General features: G+C 47.3%; 1 protein-coding gene across 4 annotated transcripts in view; it reads left to right on the top strand.

The window, feature by feature from the left end:
• The window catches only part of PAX7 (paired box 7), a 137159-nt gene that overhangs the window by 54656 nt on the left and 58420 nt on the right, over positions 1–24083 (top strand). For all 4 annotated transcript variants that reach the window (XM_063145483.1, XM_063145481.1, XM_063145482.1 and 1 more), the window contains exon 5: positions 21923–22122. In XM_063145483.1, coding sequence (XP_063001553.1) covers positions 21923–22122 — 200 coding nt within the window. The remainder of the gene's footprint in view (positions 1–21922; positions 22123–24083) is intronic.

Raw genomic sequence — 24083 nt, 5'->3', positions numbered from 1 at the left:
CATCCATATGGATAATCCATCCCTCTAATTTCTTTATTTGTTGCATACACGTCCCGCCTTTCCTTCAAGGAGCTCAAGATGGTGTACCTGGTCCTCCTCCTCCTTCTCCGTTTTGTCCACACAACAGCCCCCGGGAGATTGGTTAGGCTAAGAGTCAGGGACTGGCCCAGAGTCAACCAGAGAGCTGCATGGCTGAAGAGGGACTAGAACCCTTCTGAGTCCTAGTCCCACATCAAAGCTATGGCTACAAGAGCTTTGGACTTGTCTCTTGACATATATGTTCAGTTGAGCAAGATGTTTGTATAGTGTGTGTGTGTTAGGGATGCATGAGAATTGTGTTTCCCTTCAGGCTGTTGTTGAGTGCTTCTGTTTCACCATCATGGCTAATAGCCATTGGTAAACCTCTCTTTCTCCATGGAATTGCTCTAATCCCCACTATTAAAGCCACTGAAGTTGGCCCTACATCTCATGGTAGCAAATTCCGTGGTTTAACTCTGCACTGTGTGAAGAAGTCCTTCCTTTGATCTGTCCTGAATCCGCCCTCCTTCAGCTTCATGGGATAATGTCCCCCATTGGGTTCAAATGGGATGAGAGTGTCTCTCTAGCTCCTTTCTCCATACCCTGTGCAAGATTTTATTATCCTCTAGCTCTGATGCACACCCTAGTTATCTTTAAGACCCAAAGTTCACTTGAGAACATCAGCACATCAGAAGAGCCCTGCTGGATCAGACCAAGGGTCCATCAAGTCCAGCATTCTGTTCACACAGTGGCTGACCAGCTGTCAATCAGAGACCCACAAGCGGGACATGAGAGCAACAGCACCCTCCTGCCCATGTTCCCCAGCAACTGGTGCACACAAGCACACTGCCTTTGAATCTTGGAGGAAGCAGCTAGCCATTATTAGCTTTATCCACTTGATTCGTTGGCCTCGAGTGTTCTCGTGACATCTACCTCGCAAGGTAGTGATGAGGCTGAAAAACGTTGTGATGAGGTTGAAAACTGAGTAATCTCATGAAGGCCACAGCTAGACCTAAGGTTTATCCTTGGATCATCCAGGGTTCGCCTCTGCCTGAGCACTGGATCCCCTGTGTGTCACCTAGATGAACAGGTTTGACCCCTGGATGATCCAGGGATAAACCTTAGGTCTAGCTATGGCCCAAGTCTACCTTGCAAGATTGCGATGGGATTGAAAAATGTTGTGATGAGGTTGAAAACTGGTTCTGTTGTTCAGGTTGAATTTAGTCAGTGTACTGGGGCAATAATGTATGCAGAAAACAACTTGAGAGTGTTGAAGAGTATCCATCTTTTGGGGGGATCCATGGTCATGCTAGCTGAGAATGATGGGAGTTGTAGTTCAAGGCATCCGGAAGGTGCTGGAAGAAAATGTCAGACGTTGGGATCAAAGGGTTCCATCGGCTGTTCCCTAGGCCCAGCCTACGTTGTAGAGATGTCTGAACATAAAACAGGACAGCTCCCTTTCGTGCCACCGTGGGCTCTTTGGTGTAGGGGCATCCGACGAGGTGTGAAGGTGATCGAACCCATACAAGTTTCCAGGTGGGTGTGGAAAAGAGACGATTTGGGGAGCTGCCTTTCCCACAATGGCTGATGATTGGAAGACCATGTGTGTCTTCTCATACCTCCTAAGGAGAGACATCTTTCGCTGGTTAGATTGGGAAGCCAACCCACGTCCATAAAAACGTCTGTAAAAACCAAGTGGAGGAGGAGGAATAAAGGGAAGGCGCACATCCTTTCTGCCGCCTTCTCTATGGAACAGTAGCTATTTCATGGCTGACTAAAGCCAAACGTTCCCCAAGGGAGATCTTTGACACATGACCCCCGTAACCTGTACTTAGCACTTTTAAAAGGGACAAGTAACCCCAGAGAGATGACCTTAGTGAGGTCTAAATTGCCAGGGCAAAGTGAGGCTATATATATATATTTTAAAGCGGTGTAAGGGGGGGAGATTGTGGAGGGGGAGAGGAGGAAGGCGGCTGAATGTAAAACCAGAAGGGTTCCCAGCTAGGGGCACAACAGCTCAAATTAACTCACCCAGTGGTATCCAGAGTCGCATTTAACACGCCTCCCGAGTGCTTTGGGGAAGGGTCAAAGGGAGCCCTGGCTTAGAATGGCGCCAAAAGGCCTGACACAAGACATAATCTTGCAGGCGGGGGGGGGGAGCTGCCGGAAAGATAAAAGCAGGGGGGAGGCAGGTGCCTGGCTGGTGTTTCGGGGGCCTTGACCCGTTCTGCTCCCCTACGTTGCTTCTCCGTCGGAACGGTGTTCAAGGACAAGCACCGTTGCCCCTCTTGCTAGAGGAAGGGCACCAGTGCCTTTGGTTCAGGGTGAGGAAGCGAAGAACACGGTGCCCAAATGGCCCCTCCTGACCCCCTTCTCCCCCAACTACTAATTGTGTCATTTCCCAGGCTTGGGGCAGGTTTTTCTCCCGTTCCAAAAGTCTCGCTGTCCCCGCAAGGCTTGGTTTACCGGCAGCTAGAGCCTGAACCAAAAACACCCCAGGGTTTTGTTTTGTATTGTATTTTTGGCCTCACCCCACACTTCACCAGAATATAGCCCCCGGGAGCTTCTCTGAAATCAGATTCGAAAACCACATCAAACAAAAGCTATATCGATTTGAAAGATCCTTTAAAAAAAAAAAAACATACCGGAAGCAGTAGTGGAACCACCGGCAGCAAAGTAGTGGAAAGGTTTAGGGACATCCCTCACTGGGAAATCCAGGTTTGTTTTGTTTTTATTCAATGCTGTTCTGCAGTGTGTTCAGCTCCATTTGTCCCTGTGCGCAGCTGCCACTACAGAAATGACGCCGTCACTGTTTTCAGTTTGGAGAAGTTTGAACTTTGAAGAAAAGACGTGTCATTCCTTTCGCCAGACTAACAGCTCTCCCCCGAATCCCCCCCCCCTGTTTTTTCCTTACCCCCTCCCCAAATGATTTCTGGACTTTTAACGCTGTCCCGGAACTCCCTTTCCAAGCCTTCATTCAAGAGGCTTCTGCGCCCAGCTGCGTCCTCCTAACTTCTTGGTGGAGATCAACCCAATAATACCTCAATTAATTAACTCGGAAGACAAAAGCTTTGAGGCCTCACCTCTGTTTCCAAGGAAGGGGGTCTTTGTACCATAAACTCATTGGGTGGGGGTGGGCAGCGGTCTGAGGAACCTTAGGGGAAAGAGTTAAGTGGTATTTATGTAGTTGTTTCCTGAGGCCATTTCTATCTTTGTCTGCCTGTTCCTCCCTCTTCTCTGTTTTTTAGCTCCTGAAGCATTAAAACTCAGCTGGGGGTGTCGTGACGAAAAGAGGTCTTGTTCTCTCTCTGCATTCACCGCTGATATCAAAGCAAATCCCCATCTCGGGGGGGGGGGGGCTCTGCTTCATAGCTTTTGGTGTCTTTTTTTTTAAAAAAAACTTTGAGCAAAAGTTCCTACACACACACACACACACACACACCGGTTTCTTTTGGAAGCTTTTCAGGTTAAATATAACCAATCTTTGTTCTGAGGGTTTTTGAAAGGGTGCCGTGAAGTGCGGGCAGAAATCAAAGTCAACGAAACGAAATGGGTTGGGAGGATTTCACACCACCACCACGACATCACCACCACTGGAGTTTATGGATGCTGTTGATCTCTGCTTGGTGGTGTCTTTCTTGATCTCTTGCTTTGGGGACTCTTAACTCCCTGCATGGTGGGACTGTATCACGGCTAAGCTGCCAATCATTTGCCAAGACGCTTTGCTCGTGGCGAGTGTGATATTTCTTCCCAACTCTTCTGTGTTCAGGGAATATTTAAAACGGAGGACTGCGGAGCTCAGTGCTAGAGCTCCTGTTTTGCATGCAGAAGGCTCTCGGTTCAATCCCCAGCATGTCCAAGTAAAGCTGAAAGAATCCCTGCCTGAAACCCGGGTAAGCCTTTGCTGCCAGCCAGTGTTGACAATAGTGGCCTGGATGGAATGATGGTTTGACTCAGTATAAGACAGATTCCGGTGCCCCCTATTTTAATCAGCCTTCCATTGTGTCGTGATCCTTGTCGAGCATGAGGCGGGGGCAAGACTAGGGTTTCTGCAGACCTAAGACTACAAAAGCCCAGGTGCAGTGCAACTGCGAGGAAGTGTCACAGTTTCCAAAACTTTCCCTGTCCTAAATATGAAGAGGGTGATAGAACTAGTATGAATTCAGAAGTAGATGACATTTCATATCCTTTAATTGTCCTGATTACGCGACGGCAACCTCCCCCTTCTCTAATTTCCCCCATGATGGAGCCGTGAAGGAATATTTCAAACTATTCATCACGTACGTCACAGGTTTATTCTGTTTCCCGTGGATATCTTTGTTTCATTTTGAGAGTTTGAGAATAAACATCCTCTTGGGTAGGGTGCCTCAACCTGGTGTTCCCCAGATGTGTTGGGTTGCGAGCTGTCTCTACCAGAATGGGAGTTGTAGTCCAACACATCGGGAGGGCACCAAATTGGGGAATTATTTATTTATTTAAATTATTTATATCCCACCCTATATCACTAAGATCTCAGGGCGGCGTACAGATAAAAACATACAGTATAAAGCAATAAATATATACACAGCTAAAAACAAATTAAACCATGATCCAAGTTAAAACAATATATAATTTAAAAGTCATAGATACTTGCTCCTGGTTTTAAAATCAGTAGATGGAGGGGCTTTATCTCAACAGTAGACACTCTGCTTGGCCTGTAGGAGGTCCCAGATTCAATCCCCAGCCTCTCCAGGTAATAATAATAATAATAATAATAATAATAATAATAATAATAATAATAATAATAATAATAATAATTCTTACCTGCCTTTCCAGTTGGATTGAGGCAAGGAACAACAATGAATATAAAACATATTATTATTATTATTATTATTATTATTATTATTAATAATAATAATAATATATTTATTTCTTACCCGCCTCTCCCTTTGGATCGAGGCAGGGAATAACATTAGAACAGGAATCAATACATCTTAAAAATTATTGATTTTACATTGATCTGGATAGGCCTGCCGGAAAAGGCTCGTCTTTAAAGATGCCTTAGAATCACACAGAGAGTTAATATTACGAATCTCCTCCGGCAGGCTGTTCCACAATCTGGGGGTGACAGAAGAAAAGGTCCTCTGGGAAACTGATGTCAGCCTAGTTTTCGCTGACTGAAGTAAGTTCTCCCCAGAGGACCTGCGTGTGCGGGGTGGACTGTATGGGAGAAGGTGATCCCGCAGGTAACCTGGACCCAAACCATGTAGGGCTTTAAAGGTAATGACCGACACTTTGTACTTTGCCCGGAAACTAATTGGCAGCCAGTGGAGTGATTTTAATGTTGGGGTAATATGCTCACCCCTAGATGTACCGGTGAACAACCTGGCTGCCATATTTTGAACTAGTTGAAGTTTCCAAACTAGGGACAATGGTAGCCCTAAATGGTAGTTTAATTAAAAACTAATTAAAACATAGCATACATGATTAAAACATCCTAAAAACATTCTATTAGTGATCCTGCAAAACATTCTATTAGCGGTCCTGCAAAATGCAGGATCACTAATAGGTTATGCCTTAACTGATTGGCTATGCTGTTTGAGAAGAGACTGTAGCTCACTGGTAGAACCTCTGATGTGCATGGAGAAGTTCATTCCCAGCATCTCCAGATAGGGCTAGGAAAGACTCCTGCCTGAAACCCTGGCGAGCCATTGCTGCCAGTCAGTGTTGACAATACTGAGCTACATGGACTAAGGGTCTGACTCATTTTAAGGCAGCTTCCTGCGTTCCTAAAAATACACCCCAGAAGATAGAAGATTAGGATCAGTTAGGTACATTAGAAGCAGGAATTGAATTGGACTAACTGGAGGAAGTTTTGATGGGCTTTTTGCATTCATTGAGGACAAGAACCCAGTACGTGGTTAGGCTGGGTGACTGTGCAAAATCTCTTGCAAAATCTTGATGATTTTTAGCTCTGGTGTAAAGCCTGTAAAAGGAAATCCACATGGAATGGTGGAAGACTTCTAAACTAGTTGAAAAACAAGGAACGGATGAGGGTGGGGGTTTGTAACATTTGAATAATGCCAAGATTTAAGTAACTGATGGCAGACTTTGCGGTACTGTTAGGACTGAACTGGTTTTTGCACAAATTTCAGGACATTTGTGCAATATCCTGAAAGTGCTGAGGGAATTGCACTGGCTACCAGGCTAGTTTTAAGGTTCTGGAATTACCTAACTCCAGCCCTGAAATGGATATCTCTGCCAATCCTGTTTGCAGCTTTGCTCTTGGGCTTTGATTATTGGGCAAGTGACTTTCCTTTGAGCCTCACCAGATTGCTTTCTGGGAAAGGAGTGTTCTGTGACTGGCCATGCCCACCGTGGTAACGGTTTTATGCATGGGCAGGCCATTTTGTGAGAGCGCCCACAGCACCCTCTCAAGGTTTCAAATGGTGCCGCTGCCCTCCAGAAACGAGGGATGCCCTGGGCTTCGTAGACAAATGATTGGGCCATGTACAATGTGGATTCCTCTGTCCCTGCCATCAAGATAGTATCAAAAAAACACCCCGTGAGTTGGTATCACAGATGGAACAGCAATATCTAATTGCATGCATGTGTCAACATTTTGGGGATCCGTGTAAGGCTGCTCTGTGTGTGTGTGTGTGTGTGTGTGTGTGTGTGTGTGTGTGAGAGAGAGAGAGAGAGAGAGAGAGAGAGAGAGAGAGAGAGAGAGAGAGAGATGAAGCATCCATAACAGTCACACCAAATGTGAATCAGAGTTGGTCCTAACCATACAGATGTTTGACGCACACTAATCCCCTGGAGAGCTGTGCCTGAGACCAAATAACTTAGTCTGGAGTGTAGACGCGGGCATAGATGAAGCAGTGTTGGGGTGTACGTGTGCATGTGTTTAAACATTTTAAAGGATGTCCTCTTTATTGGTTAAGCCACCTGGCTCTTTTTTCGCCCCATCAGGCTCCACTTAAGCTGATGTACCTTTAAGTATATGGGAGGGGGGCGTTTGGGGTGGAGGCATTTGAAATGCTTTAGATATGGAAATGTCGGCCAGTTGTTTATAATTTTCTACCCCGCCGGTAACCTGAACCTGATGGAGTCAACAAAGGTTCTGAGCTCCAGTTTATTTCCTACCTCCGAAAATATTGGAGCGAATCCAGAACTCTTGGAAGCAAAGGATTTCTTAAAATTGAGCGAGCCAGACAGGGGGCCAGCGCTTCGAGATGCAGAATGGATGTTATTATTTTTAAGAGACCTGTTGGGTTTTTTTCTTTCTTTCCATGGGTCTCCCTTCCACAGTTTGGAAATTGCATCTTTATTTTTGCATCAATGGTGTGGGGGTGTTTCTATGTGTCTATCTGTTTGTGCGTGCATGCATGCATGCATATATAAGTTCATAGAATCATAGAATCACAGAATAGTAGAATTGGAAGGGGTCTATAAGGCCTTCGAGTCCAACCCCCTGCTCAATGCAGGAATCCACCCTAAAGCATCCCTGACAGATGGTTGTCCAGCTGCCTCTTGAAGGCCTCTCGTGTGGGAGAGCCCACCACCTCCCTAGGGAACTGGTTCCATTGTCATACTGCTCTAATGGTCAGAAAGCTTTTCCTGATGTCCAGCCGGAATCTGGCTTCCTGTAACTTGAGCCCCTTATTCCGTATCCTGCACTCTGGGAGGATGGAGAAGAGATCCTGGCCCTCTTCTGTGTGACAACCTTTCAAGTATTTGAAGAGTGCTGTCATGTCTCCCCTCAATCTTCTCTTCTCCAGGCTAAACATGCCCAGTTCTTTCAGTCTCTCTTCATAGGGCTTTCTTTCCAGACCCCTGATCATCCTGGTTGCCCTCCTCTCTCCAGCTTGTCTGCATCCTTCTTCAATTGTGATGCCCAGAACTGGATGCAATACTCTAGATGAGGGCCGAATAAAGAGGAACCAGTACTTCACACGATTTGGAAGCCATACTTCTATTAATGCAGCCCAGAATAGCATTTGCCTTTCTTGCAGCCATATCGCACTGTTGGCTCCTATTCAGCTTGTGATCTACAACAATTCCAAGATCCTTCTCATTTGTAGTATCATTTTATTTGTGTGTCTGTCTGTGTGCATATGTGTGTGTGTGTGTGTGTGTACATATATATTTATATATAATTTTATTTGTGTCTCTCTGTGTCTGTATCTGTATGTGTGTGTAATTTATTTTATCTGTGTTTGTCTAATTTAGTGTGTGTGTGTGCATACATCTGTGTCTTTGTCTGTGTATAATGTGTGTGTGTGTGTGTGTGTGTTCTGGAAACTAGTCGGGTAAGCCAGAAATGGTTCAAATTCTTACATTTCACATAGAGATGCTGAAAAAGGAAACAAGTGAATGAAAGAGACATGGAACAGTAAACGGTGCTAAGGGTGGTGTAGGGGCAGTGTGGTGTAGTGGTTAGAGTGTTGGACTGGGAGTCAGGAGATCCGGGTTCTAGTCCCCACTCGGCCATGGTAGCCCACTGGGTGACTTTGGGCCAGTCACAGACTCTCAGCCCAACCTACCTCGCAGGGTTGTTGTTGTGAGGATAAAATGGAGGGGAGGAGGAGGAGGAGGATTATGTACTCCGCCTTGGGTTCCTTGGAGGAAAAAAGGTGGGATATAAATAAATAAAATAAATAAATAAGGGTCAGCCCAAGGCATTTTGCTAGCTGAGGTGAACCAGAGAATGGGGCCCCTTTGACACCCACACCCCAGGACTTAGTACATTTTGGTGCTAGAGGTGAGAAATCCAAGCACTGTCCCTGCTCTTCCATGGCATTATTATTATTATTATTATTATTATTATTATTATTATTATTAAGGAAACAATTGGCTTCCATTTCGTGACACTGAAAATCAGCCACCAGACCCTGCCACCAAACAGTAGGGCCGGTCTTGATACTAACAGAAGATCACATTGTTGCTGTCCGTCCAATGTTAGCCTGGAGAAGAGAAGATTGAGGGGAGACATGATAGCGTTCTTCAAATACTTGAAAGGTTGTCATACAGAGGAGGGCCAGGATCTCTTCTCGATCCTCCCGGAATGCAGGACACGGAATAACGGGCACAAGTTAAAGGAAGCCAGACTCCGGCTGGACATCAGGAAAAACTTCCTGACGGTTAGAGCAGTACGACAATGGAACCAGTTCCCTAGGGAGGTTGTGGGCTCTCCCACACTAGAGGCCTTCAAGAGGCAGCTGGACAAGCATCTGTCAGGGATGCTTTATGGTGGATTCCTGCATTGCGCAGGGGGTTGGACTCGATGGCCTTGTAGGCCCCTTCCAACTCTATGATTCTAGGATGGAAGGTGCTCAGTTTTAGTTGGATTTCCTGACCACTTGGCTGTGACTTTTCTCCCAGTCGCCTCCCTTGCTACTCTCCAGTTTCCCAGCTCAGCTGCTCCACGAGCGGAGCGGAGCTGAGCTCATGAGGCCAAAACGCTCAGAAACCCACAGCTCAGCTCCTCCGCCAACCTTCGCAAAGCCCTCGTTTCCCTATCTCTTTATATCTACAATTTGTGAGCCGCATGGAGGCAGGCTAGCAGTCCACACACTGTCATCATGAGCCTATAAATCCAGTGGTAAATGAGGCAGCCCGGAGGCTGTTGAAAATGAACGAACCAATATTGAATCTGAAAACAACACACACACACATGCATACCCCATTAGCTTTGTAAAATTAGCCTCAGTGGGCATGTACGGGTTGCTAGAACACCTGAGAGGGAAATTTATCTTGCAGTTTAACAGTTTGCATTTTCCAATGAGATCCCATGCTTTAGCCTGGAGGAATGTGTTGGTGAGGTAGTGCAGCCTAGTGGCTAGGGGACTGATTTCTGAACCAGGAGGTCCATGGTCCTTAATCTGAACCGCGTCATCTACAATTAGCACGTTTTAAAGCAAGGACATTGAACGTCTTTCAGGCGGATGGCCATATTTAATTTCAGAGCAGTTTTGAAATTTTAGTAGTGGGCGGAGCCGAAGGCAAAATGTAAATAGTCTTTCAATTATTCACAAAGGTCTGACCGTTCAGAAAATGCTATGAAAATGGCGTAAAGTGATCCAGGAGCTTAAATTCTCCCTTGGGCTTCATTTACATGATTCATTGTTAACTTCTGGAACTGACCACCACAAGATGTGTGACAGCCACTCTTAGCTTTAGAAATGGGGATTTGATTTGTATGTAGTAGGGATATCAGAGAAATCCATGCCCCCTTTTGTCTTTGGCCCCTGAGAACTTCTCCAAAATGGAATTCGGCTTGAAAGAGGTTCAACATGCGTAGTACAGAAAATGCTGAGCTAAATAGAGCGATACTATCGCTTCCTATGTAGCTATTGAATTCAGAGCCATAAGCACTGGGATTTTACTTTGTTTCCAGGGTTGGGGGCATTCTCTTGGTGCTACGCCATTGGTTCTGGGTTCAATCTCCAACATCTCTGGTCTGGCCTGGGAAAGCTCTCCATCAGAAAAACTGGAGAGCCACGGCCGGCCACTGAGTATAGAAAACACTGAGCTAAGTGGACCACAAGATGTAGTGATGGCGACCGCTTTGGATGGCTTCAAAAGGGGGGTGGATAAATACCTGGAGGAGAAGGCCATCAATGGCTACTAGTCCTGACGGCTATGTGCTATTTCCAGTATCCAAGGCATTAAGCCTACATACAGCAGTTACTGGGGAACATGGGTGGGAGGGCACTGTTACACCGTGTCCTACTTGTGGGTCCCTGGTTGATAGCTGGTCAGCCACTGTGTGAACAGAGTGCTGGACTAGATGGACCCTTGGCCCTTCTCTGTGGCACCATGGCCAAGTTTCTGCATGGCTCAAACCCCCCCCCTTCTTTCTCTCTCCTCCCCCTTCCATTTGGGCCAACTCGGAACGTGGCGCGTTTGCTTGCCGCGAAGTGTCAGCGTGACTTATGTGTACTACTAATTAAGAAATAAGTCGCCTGGCCGGTTCCACGGCAATCATTTAGCGGAGTTTACGAACCACGGTCGGCTGCCTCAAAAATTGTCATTAGACCACGCTACTTACGGGCATAAAATTTCTCGTTTTCTGCCTTTCATCGGCCTCACCCTGGAATCTCGGTTTTGCTTTATTTATAAATTTGCACTCAAACAATAGCCATAAACCCATTCCCAGAGTGTTACAAATCAGAAATTTGTCGACGTGTTTTCTTTTTTTTCCTTTTTCTCCCCCCCCCCCCCGCCACCTTCCAGGGGCTAAATTCCCTTTCTGCTTGGGAACAGCGCTGTCCGTCGCCAGCTGAGTGGGGGGGAGAGGGTTGGGGGGTGAAATTGCACTGGAGATTGATTGGGGTGGAAGGGGGAGACAGGAGACGCTGCTGGCATGAAAAGGCAGGCCGTGGTTAGCAGAGTTGCTTTTCTAAGGAGTGGCTCAATCAAACCTTGAGGGACAGCTGGTTGCAATGGCGAGGAAATGGAGAAGACCCTCAGATCCAGGGCTCTGCAACTCCAGACACCAGGGAGCACGTGAATCCATTTAATGAGACGTAGTTTCCAGACGCTTCTTGGGATCTCGCGGGTGTGTTTTTTGCTTTCATTTCCAATTCGCCGCATTTGGGGATGCATTTGTTTATTCGTTTATTTCCTTTCATTTCCATTCCACCCAATCGCCGAAGCTCTCTGGGCGGTTCACAAAAATTAAAACCACAAGGTATGGCATAAAATATAGCAAAAAGCTTAAAAGCCGCAATATAAAACCACAAATACAAAAGTACAACCGGAATAAAACCTCTCAGCAAGGCAGAGATATACAATACGGATTTAAAATAGCAGAGGTAAAAGACTAGAAGAGTAAATTGCTAAAATACTGGGAGAATTAGCACTGGAAAAAGTACAATGTATGTGCCAGGTGGACCTCTCTAGGAAGCTCATTCCAGAGCCAGGGTGTCACAACAGAGAAGGCCCTCTTCCTGGTAGCCACCTGCCTCCCTTTCTCTTCTCAGTCCTCCCAGAGTGCAGGACATGGAATAATGGGCTCAAGTGACAGGAAGCCAGATTCCGGCTGGACATCAGGAAAAACTTCCTGACTGTTAGAGCAGTACAACAATGGAACAAGTTACCTAGGGAGGTTGTGGCCTCTCCCACACTAGAGGCCTTCAAGAGGCAGCTGGACAACCATCTGTCAGGGATGCTGTAGGGTGGATTCCTGCATTGAGCAGGGGGATGGACTCGATGGTCTTATAGGCTCCTTCCAACTACTATTCTATGATTCCATGGCAAGGGCTCACAGAGAAGGACCCCTGAGGATGATCTTAGGATCTAGGCAGGTACATATGGGAGGAGGTGATCCTTCAGGTAACCTGGCCCCATACCTTTTAGGGCTACGGATGTTAATATCAGCACTATGAATCACAAGGACTGGGGATGTGTGAGAGTTTCATTTTTGCTCACAAAACATGACAGCATGCCTCATTCAAAGCTCCACACATGAGCACAAGGATGTGTCCGCCGAACATATTTGCACATTTTCAAGCAGGCAGTCGCGTTTGTCGCGTTTCCAATCCTCAGTTCGATTTGCGTGAATTTCCTCCATGGACTGATTCAGCCTTCTTTTAGCCTATGGAGGAAAGTTGTGCCAAGTAGAAAGTTTGCACAAATTTGAGGGAACTTGTTCAAACCTCATGCTTGTCACTATTTGCAAATGAGTTAATAGATTTGACACTTTTAAAAAAAATCAAGGGAAAGAGGGTGCTAGTATGTCCTGGGTGTGGGTTCCCTCAACCGGTTGGCCACTGTGTGAACCGAATGCTGGACGAGATGGACCCTTGGTCTCATCCCACAAGGCTCTTCTGACGTTCTTATGAGAGACATCAAAATGGACAGCCATGTCCCCCTCTAAATCATCGTAGCATATCTAGTAGAAAGTAGCTTCCGATACACCCTGGCATTCCACCCAACGGTCTCAGGCCTTCCCAGAAATTTATGTCAGCTCCTCCACAGCTGCAATTGCCTCAAGCCCAGGGTTTTCTTTCGGACAGCTCTGCACTAAAAAACCCAACTCTCCAGTTTCACCCTGCACCGTAAACTTGCATTCCCTGTCAAAGCCTCTGTTCCGGCAGAAACAAGGCGTTGGCAAAAGCCAGCTTCTGTTACCAGCTTGGCAGGTAAGCAAGAAGCTTTACAAGGAGACGTTAGCCGGCAAAGGTTAGGGATTGCAGAGGAGGAGGTGGGTCAGCAGGCAGGGAACCGTTCCAAGAAAAATCATGGCGCTCTATAAGCCTGGTGGTTGTATTGAGCACATTTCGGGGAAAGCTGGTGGTTTAGAAGGGAACACCACCTCGCCTCTCGTTCCGCCATCTTCTTTGCAATATTGCAGGCACAGGTTAAGGTGAGGAAAGTAAAGGGAAAGAGGCAAAGAAAGAATATTTACCCTATCTGACTTCAGCGCTGACAAAGGCTTATTGTCTGTTTTTAAGTTGAAATGATCATGATTTTGACCTTATTGTGGTTGGATCTCGCTTTCTTCAGTTGGTCGATAGCTGTGTGTTGAGTTCAACAATATGCTTGCTCTCATTTTGTAAAATTATACTAGAGGTGTGCATCAACCCCGATCCGGCACTTCGGGAAACTCGCCCAGTTTCGAAACGACAGGTGGGATGGCGGGGAAATTAGGTCGATTGATAACCAGTCTTTGGGAAATTAATGGAATGGATTATAAATGGGAGAAAATGGATGAGGAGACATTTTCTTCTGCCTCTCGTAATACCAGAACCTAATGGTGTCATCCCATGAAGCTGATGGGTGGGAGATTCAGAACAGATCGAGTGCAGAGTGCAGAGTTAAACTATGGAACTCACTTCCACAAGGTGTAATGATGGCCACCATTTTGGATGGCTTAAAGCCATCCAAAATTGGACAAATTCCTGGAGAAGAAGGCTATCAAAGACTCATAGTCCTGATGGCGATATGCTATCTCTAGTGTTAGGGGCAGTAAGCCTATGTAAACCAGTTCCTAGGGATCATGGGTGCGAGGGTGCTGTCCTGCTTGTAGCTTTCCCATGGGTGGCTGGGTGGCCACTGTGTGAACCAAATGCTGGACTAGATGGACCCTTGGTCTGATCCATCATGGTTCTTCTTATGTTAAAAGAAAAGAAAACCAGTTTAAGGCTTCTTTCATAGTGAAGCCTGGTGACTTTGGAAGAACGGCCATCTTACAGCCCCACCCGCATCCTCCCCCAAAGCATAGCTATTAGAGACCCTTGGTAAAACATGCCATAGAACTAGAAGGTGGGCAAGGCAGTCCCTCAGCTTCACTCTCCCCCCTCACACACCCCACTCGTAATCGGCATTCGCAGAAACAAAATTAAAAGACGCTATTTGCAGGAGGTATAAACTTCCGGCATCTCCAAAATATGAATCGCTAACGAAGCCTCGTTCTGGGGCTGCTTTGGATCTGTTGACTTCAGACAGAGGCCTGTTTCAACTTGGGAAGTAACAGGCCCTGACCAAAGTAGCCCAATTCTGAAGACGTACCTATCGTCCACTCTAGGTATCTAAAGAGCCTGGACTCTTGCCTAAAGAAACTCATAGCACAATACATTTATGTTCATCCTTAAGGTGCTGCAATTTCTGGACAGAAGCAGGGAGAGAACAGAAGCAGGCGGATAGGTTTATTCTTGTGTCCTCATTGCCTTTGGGAAAATAAGAGCAGAAGGAAGGAAAAAAGCCCTGGTGGATCACAGCATTTCCAATGCCTTTGGGAAAGGGTTATAAGTAGGGCCATAAAGTCAGCAAGCTTTTCTCTGTTATTTGTTTTCCAGCATTTTTATATTTGGAGGTGCACTATTACTGAGTGGGGAAGTTCTAGTGAGTTAGCCTTTGTAGAATAAACCACAGGTCCCCCTTGTCTAGCGTTCTGTCTCCAGACAGATCATAAAAGCCTATATTTTTCGAGTTGGGAACATGGGTCAATATTCAATGGGTCTGCTGTGTCAACCATCACAAGTTTGGGGAAGGCTGGCGACCTAACCATTTGCCTTTGAACTTTGCTATGCCAACGGCTGCCATGGGAGACACTTGCCTGGCCATTTCTTCAAAACCTTCCAGAGGAAGAGATGCCACCAACCAACATAAGGCTGTTAATTCCAGCAGGGAACTTCTGCTACAGCTAGAAACAACCAGCGGTGTGACAGGGCTGCAAAAAAGGCAAATGCCATTTTAGGTTGCATCAATAGCACTGCCGTTTCTAAATCACGGGAAGTAAGAGCTCTAATTTATTCTGGGCTGGCCAGACCTCCCCTTGAAGATTGCATCTAGTTCTGGACACTTTAAGAAGGGTTCTGATAAATTGGAACAAAGATGGTCAGGGGATTAGGAATTTAGTCCTGTGAGGACAGATTGAAGGACATGGGTATGTTTAGCTTTGAGAAGAGAAGAGAGAGGGGAGAGGATGTGATATCACTTCTGAAGTACCCATCACATAGAAGTAGGCCTCACCCTGTTCTCTATCATCAGAACATCAGAAGAGCCCTGATGCTGGATCAGACCAAGGGTCCATCTAGTCCAGCACTCTGTTCACACAGTGGCCAACAAGCCATCGGCCAGGGATGAACAAGTAGGACATGGTGCAACAGCGCCCTCCCGCCCCTGTTCCCCAGCAACTGGTGCACACAGGCTTACTGCCTCAAATACTGGAGGTGGCACACAACCATCAAGGCTAGTAGCCATTGATAGCCTTCACCTCCAGGAACTTATCCAACCCCCTTTTAAAGCCACCCAGATTGGTGGCCATCACCACATCCTGTGGTACTGAGTCCCACATGCAAGACTGTAGGACACGAAATTATGGGCTTAAGTTACAGGAAGGCAGATTTCAGGTGAACATCAGGAGGGGAAAGGCTTCCTAGTGGCCCAAGCACTCAGACAACAGAACCAGCTGCCTCTCCATCCCTGGAGGTATTCAAGCAGAGACTGGGCAGCCATGTGCGAGTGAAGTTTTAACCTGGATTCCTGCACTGAGCAGGGAATTCGAGTCTGTGGCCTAAATGGACCCTTTGAAATCTAGAATTCTGTGATCTCCCAAAGGTTGCACCTTGCCTCTATCATACCACAGTTTGGAAGGAGGGAGCATCGCGTCTTGGCCTGTCCTTGGTCTTCTGTTTAACGCTGAAGCTTTGTCTGTGTTCCTTTCGAGAGAATCCCACGTCCCCCTGTTCCCTGGCATTTCTGCTAAGGACTCCTTATCCTTCTCGCTCACTTCCATTTCTGCATCGCTTTCCACCACCCCCTCCTTTCTCACATCCTCTAACACTCCCATTCTGAGTGTCTTTTCCAGGCCGTTGAAGGAGGAGGTTTTAATATTCAAGTCGTACCTTCTCCAAGAGCCTGCACCGGGGAGCCGATGTGCCAGAGTTTATTGATATCACTTGGGGCTGTCAGCAAACACATTCAGCCCTTAATGGCCCCCTAAGGTGCCTGTCCGGGCAGTTCTAAAGAGATCGGCATCAAAAAAAATAATTAAATGCCCTTTTTCCCCCCGTTTTTGTCCAAGGTGAGACAATACAGCCGAGAGTTCTCTGGTGCGACAGATGACAGGGGTTGATAAAAAGACCGATGATGCAGGAATATCTTTCTTTTCACTTCTGGTTCCAATTCTTCTTTTTTGTCACATCTATTCTCTCTCTTCTCTCTCTCTCTCTCTCTCTCTGGCTTTCTTCTCTGGGAAGGGAAGATTGGGCGACGAGTTCAATTGCAGGCGACTCTCGGGCAACTTCGATTCTGTCTTTTATAAAGCCTGGCTGGTTTCTTAGGGCATTTTTTTTTATGGTGTCCGGCGCTTGTCGTGAAGGGGATTGGGTGCACCCTTTTCCACGTTGCCTCGTTCTTCCTCCCCCCCCCCATCCCACATCTTTCTTATAGGTTCACCATGGTCATGTGCTTCATGAATGGTGGCAAATAAATTTCACAGCTGGGAGGGTGGCGAATGGGAGGTGAGAAGCAAAGGGATGGGGATCATGGTGCCAGACCACAGCCAAGTTGAGAGAGGGCACCCAAAATGCTGAAGGAGTTGGGACGACCCCCCCCTACAAGGAAAGGTTATGATGCTTGGGGCATTTTAGCTTAGAAGAAAGGCGACTGAGGAGGAGACATCGTAATGGTGTACAAAATGATGCAGGGTGTGGATTAATCAGATAGGGAGATGTATTTCTCTCTCTCTTCCTCGGATAATACTAGAACCCAATGGGGTCATTATCCCATGAAGCTGGCTGATTTATTTATTTATTTATTTATTTATTACGTTTATAAACCGCCCCGTAGCCGAAGCTCTCTGGGCGGTTTACAAAAGTTAAAAACAGTAAACATTAAAAAAAAGTATACAAAATTTAAAACCATCAAAAACATAAGAACAACAGTATCAAGCAACAGTATCCGTTTAAAAACAAGCGTTCTGGGGTCCATTAAAAACAAACAAACTTAGCGTTGTTAAATGCTGTTAAAATGCCTGGGAGAAGAAAAAAGTCTTGACTTGGCACCTGAAAGATAACAGTGTTGGTGCCAGGCGAGCCTCATCAGGGAGATCATTCCACAGTCGGGGGCGGGGGGGCACCACCGAAAAGGCCCTCTCCCTTGTTGCCATCCTCCGAGCTTCCCTCGGAGTAGGCACTCGGAGGAGGACCTTAAATACTGAGCGCAGTGTACGGGTAGGTTCATGTCGGGAGAGGCGTTCCGTCAGGCATTGTGGTCCCAAGCCATGTAGGGCTTTATAGGTTAAAAAACAGCACCTTAAATTGGGCTTGGAAACATCTAGGCAGCCAATGCAAACGGGCCAGAATCGGTGTTATATGTTCAAACCTTCTTGTTCTGGTTAGCAATCTGGCCGCTGCATTTTGCACAAGCTGCAGCTTCCGAACCGCCTTCAAAGGCTGCCCCACGTAGAGGGCATTGCAGTAATCTAATTTGGAGGTTACCAGAGCATGGACGACTGAAACTAGGTTATCCCTGTCCAGATAGGGGGTTAGCTGGGCCACCAACCGGAGTTAGTAGAAATGGGAGATTCAGGACAGATGAAAGGAAGTTCGTCACACAGCATATAGTTGAACTGCAGGGTTCATTCACAGAAGAGGTGGTTTTGGATGTCTTTGAAAGAAGGTTAGACAAATTCATGGAGAAGAATATCAATGGCTACTAGCCCTGATGGCTAGTATGCCTCTGTACACCAGTTGCTGAGAACACCAGCAGAATGGGTGCTGTTGTCCTCAGGTCTTGCTTGTGGGTTCACCTTGGGCATCTGGTCAGCCACTGTGTGAACAGGACGCTGGACTAGATGGGTCCTGAATGTGATCCAGCAGGGCCCTTCTCACGTTCTTCTTCTTCTTTTTTATCATTTGGGAGGCAAAGAATAGGAGCAAAGGCATGAGGTCAAATGGAACCACTGAGAGTAGGCTATGGAAAAGCTCCTGGAAAGGACATTGGAAGCAGAAAGGGGTCAAGAAAAAGCTGAAACGTTTGGGCTTTTCACTGTGTCGGGTCTTTCGATCAAAGGGCTGGTTTCACATTTAGAGAAGCTCTCGGGGGCCGCGTTCTGGTGGTGGGTGGGGCCAAAACCACCAGTGTACGTTAGCACCACTGAGTCAGCCCTGTCCCTTGCTGCCGCCCTCCAAACCTCCCTTGGAGGAGGGCCTCAGATGTCGAGTGACCTGTATAGGTAGGAACATATACTTAGATCAGCGATGGGCAAGTTGTGAAGTTTTGGCCCCAACTTCTCTTGGCCCACACCGCTGGCTACGCTGACTAGGCCTGATGGGAGTTGTAGGCTGGAACATCTGTAGCCAGGGCTTTCAAGGTGAGCAGCAACACTTTGGACTGTGCCCAAGAGTAGAACGGCAGCCGGAGAGAGAAAGTGCTTTTGCTCCGCCTTCTACAGAGAATCGCTGCTCTTCTTAGTCAAATATCCAGGTTGTAAACGCCGCGATGGGCATTGTCTCCCAACGCAGCTCTGTTACAGCTGACCAGTTCAGTGCCTGAGCAGAGAGAGAAGAATTTCCATCTGCCAAAGGTCCCCGACGCTAATGCGACCGCTGAGTTTGCCGGTCCCCAGCTGAGCTTTAAATGACTTTTTTTTTCATTTTGCTAGGCCAGCCGCCTGGTCTGTTTGGTATTCCCGGACCACCCCACCAATACTCTCTCTCTCTCCCCCTCCCTCCTTCTCTCTCTCTCTCTCTCATTCATTCTGCTGGGGACGAATTACTAGATTAAAACGCATATCAACTATTACGCGATTGGTTTTTCTGCTTACGGCTTCACACCGCCAAACCTTAAACTATGTTAAACTGTAATCAAAATGGGGGTGAGGGGTGGGGGGGCACTCCAGGTGTGGGGAGAGAAGCGGCAGATTGGGAAAGGAGCGGCTGAAATGAATCACAGAGAGAGAGGTGATGGGTTCTTTGGAGGCTCAGTTCCTGGTGGCCTCCTTGTGCCTACGACCGCTGGGATATTTGTTTGTCCTACACCTGAACTTTCAGCAATGGGGGGAGGGGGAGGGCAGCTATTATTCTGAAGACCTTTTTTATCTCATCCCAATTGTCCACGTTCTCATTTGGGGTTTGACAATCCACAACACAGGAGGAAAAATTGTATGAGGGTAGAGGAACAAGGCATTATTATCCCAGAGTGCAGGATACGGACTAATGGGCTCAAGTCACAGGAAGCCAGATTCCGGCTGCACATCAGGGAAAACTTCCTGACTGTTAGAGCAGTACGACAATGAAACCAGTTACCTAGGGAGGTTGTGGGCTCTCCCACACTAGAGGCCTTCAAGAGGCAGCTGAGCAGCTGTCTGTCAGGGAGGTTTTAAGGTGGATTCCTGCATTGAGCAGGTTGGACTTGATGGCCTTATAGGCCCCTTCCAACTCTACGATTCTATCATCATCATCATCATCATCATCATCATCATCATCATCTCTTTTTTGCTCATATAGTTGTGGCTGCGTTTTCCTCTGGTTTACATTTTGATGGAGTTTGCTACCTCTCCGTCCTGTCTTTCCTCCGGTCCAGCCGGACGAAAGGTAGACATGAGATCTAGACTTGAATCTTCGGAGTTGGCCACTGTTTCCCCCTGCGTAGGTCAGCAGCGGGCTGTCAGACAGACCCTTTGGAGAGGGGGGATTAAAGAAGTCCAGATGGGAGAAGGGGACAGCGACAGAAACGGAGAAGGAGGGAGAGAGCAGGAGAAAGGGAAGCGCGAAGGAGAGAAACCCGTCTGAGCCTCAGCCGGTCCCATTCTCCCACTCCGAATGCGCAGGCAGTCCGATCGCGGGTTTAATGAATGCGTCGCCATGTCCGGGCTTGGATGGAGAATCCTCCTAGACAGCACTGAGGTGCTTGAGGCATAGACAGCAGGTCCTTGGCGTGCCTCAAGGGTTCGAGGCAAGCCTGAAGGGTCTCACCGTGGCCAATTTCTGCCTAATCCTGTTGATTAATTTAACTTTAGGGCCTAAAGAGTCTCCCTGAAGAAGTTGGGGGGGGGGCACGGTGGTGCTATGGAAGGATGATGCCAATGGGAGGGCAGGTGGAGAAGGAAGAAAGCGAGGGCCATCTCTTCCATTCCCTATTCGGCTCCGTAGAATAAGCCCTGTTCCAAAGGAGATGGTTGTCTCCCGCGACGCCACCCCCTCGCACGCAAGGCTTTGACGCGCACGCCTCCCTCAGGCTAAGCACCACCGCTTAAATACCTGAGGAAGGGGTAAAAAGAAAAAGCATAACCTTTCCCTTATAGCAGAGGGGAAAGGTAAGGAGCTTTGGAAAAGGCTTCTCTGGGAATATAGCAGGCTGAAGGTTTAATGTAATGTGTTTATTTACGAACGAATAGAGCAGGAGACACGGCCAAACTGACACGTGGTTTCATGGATTCATTCCATCTTTTGCCAGCTGGCCTGAGTTCTGCCTGATTCTCACTGAAACCCAGAGTGGATTCATTGGCCCACTGAAATCAAAGCCACCAGCCTCCACTGGCATCATCAGGCAAGTAGGCCACGTGAAATCAACCAATCAGAAAGGGGCCACCTAACATGGTGAGGCATGGCATCACGGCTCAAGACAGGATTCCAAAAAGCCAGCTCCCAAGATGCACCTTGTTTTGTGTTAATGGAGAAATCTCATCCGAGCTCATCTGGATAAATTTGTTACTTTCCGAATAAATAACAAATTCTCTCAGGGGAAGTTCACCCATCACTAGGAAATGTAGACAATGAGGACCAGCTGCATGGAGAAACTATGCCAAAACCAATTGTGGGTTTGCTTGTTCAGTTGATGTATGAATGCAGCAACATCGCATTGCTTTTCATTCATTCCTCCTCCCCACAGAACCTTTCCATCATTACACAGAGCTTGAAAGTTCTTTGCCACCTATCCAATTTTCATTTGTTCCTAAACGAGCACCACGGGTTAGAGAAAAAAACGGATATGTTTTTCATTACTCACATTTGTTTCTCTTTGCGAGGACTGCTTCTTATTCCTCTTAGCTTTCTTCTTGTCATGTTCTGTGGGCTTTTGAGTCTCGCTGGGAAAACTGGTAACGAGATCAAGGCAGGAAGAAAGTAGGACCTGGTGTAGCTGCTGGCTAAAGCATTCTCTTACTAGGACAATAGGAGGATGTTGTCTCAGCAGAGAGGTAAAGCCAGCTGAAGCCTTATGGAGGCTGAGAAGACCCGTAGTGTAGTCAGAGCAGCCCTTCCTAGCCTGCTAAAGGTCTGTTGCCTGATTTTGTAGCCTGAGACTCCTATAAGTCTGGGGAACTGGCAGCACTGAATTATGCTAACTTTCGTACCCTCTTGTCCTCATCAGAATCCTCTGCTGCACACTTGAAGGCCCAATGGTCATGGCACTGCTCTGATTGGCTCCCCTTTCTATTCCTCCCTTTCTTTCTTTCTTTCTCCTCCACCAGGCAACAGGCTGGATGAAGGATCTGATGTTGAATCCGAGCCAGACCTTCCTCTGAAGCGTAAGCAGCGCCGTAGCAGGACAACCTTCACGGCCGAACAGCTCGAAGAGCTGGAGAAGGCCTTTGAGAGGACCCACTACCCGGATATCTACACCCGAGAAGAGCTCGCTCAGAGGACCAAGCTCACTGAGGCGAGGGTCCAGGTAAGAGCCGGCTGCCTGGGTGTGGCAAGAAAGATGCTTAAGGGGGATACTCTGGGAGTGTACTGAATGGGTGCTAAGACGGGCAAAGGACCAGAGAAGCAACTGTCCCAGTTGGGTTTTTGCGTTCCAGGAAATCGCTCAGAAAAGAAGGCGCAAAGCCACAAGATGTGGTGATGGCCACTAACTTGGATGGCTTTCAAAGGGGGTTGGATGCATTCCTCGAAGAGAAGCCTATCCATGGCTACTAGCCCTGATGGTTATGTGCTACCTCCAGTATCAGAGGCAGTAAGCTTATAGGCACCAGTTGCTGGGGAACATGGGTGGGAAGGTGCTGTTGCACTGTGTCCTATTTTGTGGGTCCCTGGTCAACAGGTTGGGTACTGTGTGATCAGACTGCTGGACTAGATGGGCCCTGGGTTTGATCCATCAGGGCTCTTCTTACGTTCTTATTTTCCCTTCCTCTTGTCGAAGGGTGATCCTGGATCCAACCCAATCACGTCTGTCTCTGAATTAAGAGGAGGTTATTAGCCTGTGTTGTATTATTGTTGTCTGTCTTGAGTGCCGTTTCTGGTGGAAAGGGTTAGGGGTATCAAATAACTAAAAAATCATCTATGTTTCTCAAGTACCAAATGCTGTTTTGGGGAGATTGCGTTTGCGACTTTCTGCACACACACACACACACACACACACACACACACCAGACTGTTTTTAAAAAATCAGTAAAAGGCCCAGATCCTGAATGAGTTGAAACAGAAGGAAGGTCTCCAGTGAATTTAGTTTCTAAACATCCAAAGTTCTATTTTTACCTTTTAAAAAAATAATAATACCCCCATCCCACACTTGCACGTCATGTTGGCTTTGGGCGTTTCTCGGAGAAACAAGATGGATTCCTTTTTTCCAAAGTACTCAATTTGATGTTCGTAGAAGACTGACTGTAGCATAAACCAACTTTCTGCCACCTCGGGGAGCAAGAAGCCGCACCTGTTGAATGCCAGGGGATGGAACGGCGTCCCCTCTGACTGTGTGCGTTTCTGTGCTCTTCTCCCTCCCTCCCTCCCTCCCTCCCTCCCTCCCAGAGAAATTAAAGATGGGGGGATTTTGAAGTGGAGGCCAAAAGGGGCGGAGAGAGAGAGCAGTGCTGTGATCCCAGTGCAATTTAATAGCCTCATGGGGACTCCCAGGAACCGAGCCTTTGCACCGTGCTGATAAATCTTGGGTCATCATTGTGTGCAAACACACGGGGGGGGGGGGATGAGAAGTGTGAACAAATCAGTGGGTATAATAGAGTCTCCAGGGAGGACGCTGGGAAGAAAGGACGGGAGATACCGGCAACTAGGTTTTCCTGAAGTGGGGGGAGAGACGCTGTGTTCTGAGATAGCTCTCCCTTCCGGGGAGGCCTCTGTGAAGCTGCGGTTAAAATTCCAGACGATTCCAAGGGCCAGGACAACAGTGATTTCCTAAATTTCACCGACTCTTCCCATTTTATAGGGAGCTCTGTCATAAGGGTGTGTGAATCGGCTAAAGGTGGGGATGTATGAGGAATTCGTTTCTGGTCAGGATTCACCCTCTTCCCACCTTCCGGACCAAACACGGAGTCGGGTGCAACCGGCGGTGGAGCCCCATGCATTTCTGAGTTTTCGATGCGATTTGCGGACCTCCAGCACCCCAAAAAAATTGCTTTCGACTTATCCGTATGGTTGAAAAATGCAGATGGAACGACGCGTACTTTAGGGGCGTAATGACACATTCGTCAATGGTGGAAGAATGCAGGGATTTCAAGAAGTCACACAGTTGATACATCTGTTTGGAAATATATGGAAATGCACATGGGTTTTCATGAGGAATGAATGAATAGGTAAATAATTTTTTAAAAAAGGTCTCCAACGGATATGGACCCAAGTCAGAATGAGCTTCGAGATGAGATTCAGAGAGCGCACATTTTTCGGATTCGCACATGCCCA

This window comes from Elgaria multicarinata, chromosome 20 (genome assembly GCF_023053635.1).
Source record: "Elgaria multicarinata webbii isolate HBS135686 ecotype San Diego chromosome 20, rElgMul1.1.pri, whole genome shotgun sequence".
Lineage (NCBI taxonomy): Eukaryota > Metazoa > Chordata > Lepidosauria > Squamata > Anguidae > Elgaria > Elgaria multicarinata.
This window is presented reverse-complemented; position numbering and strand designations above follow the sequence as displayed.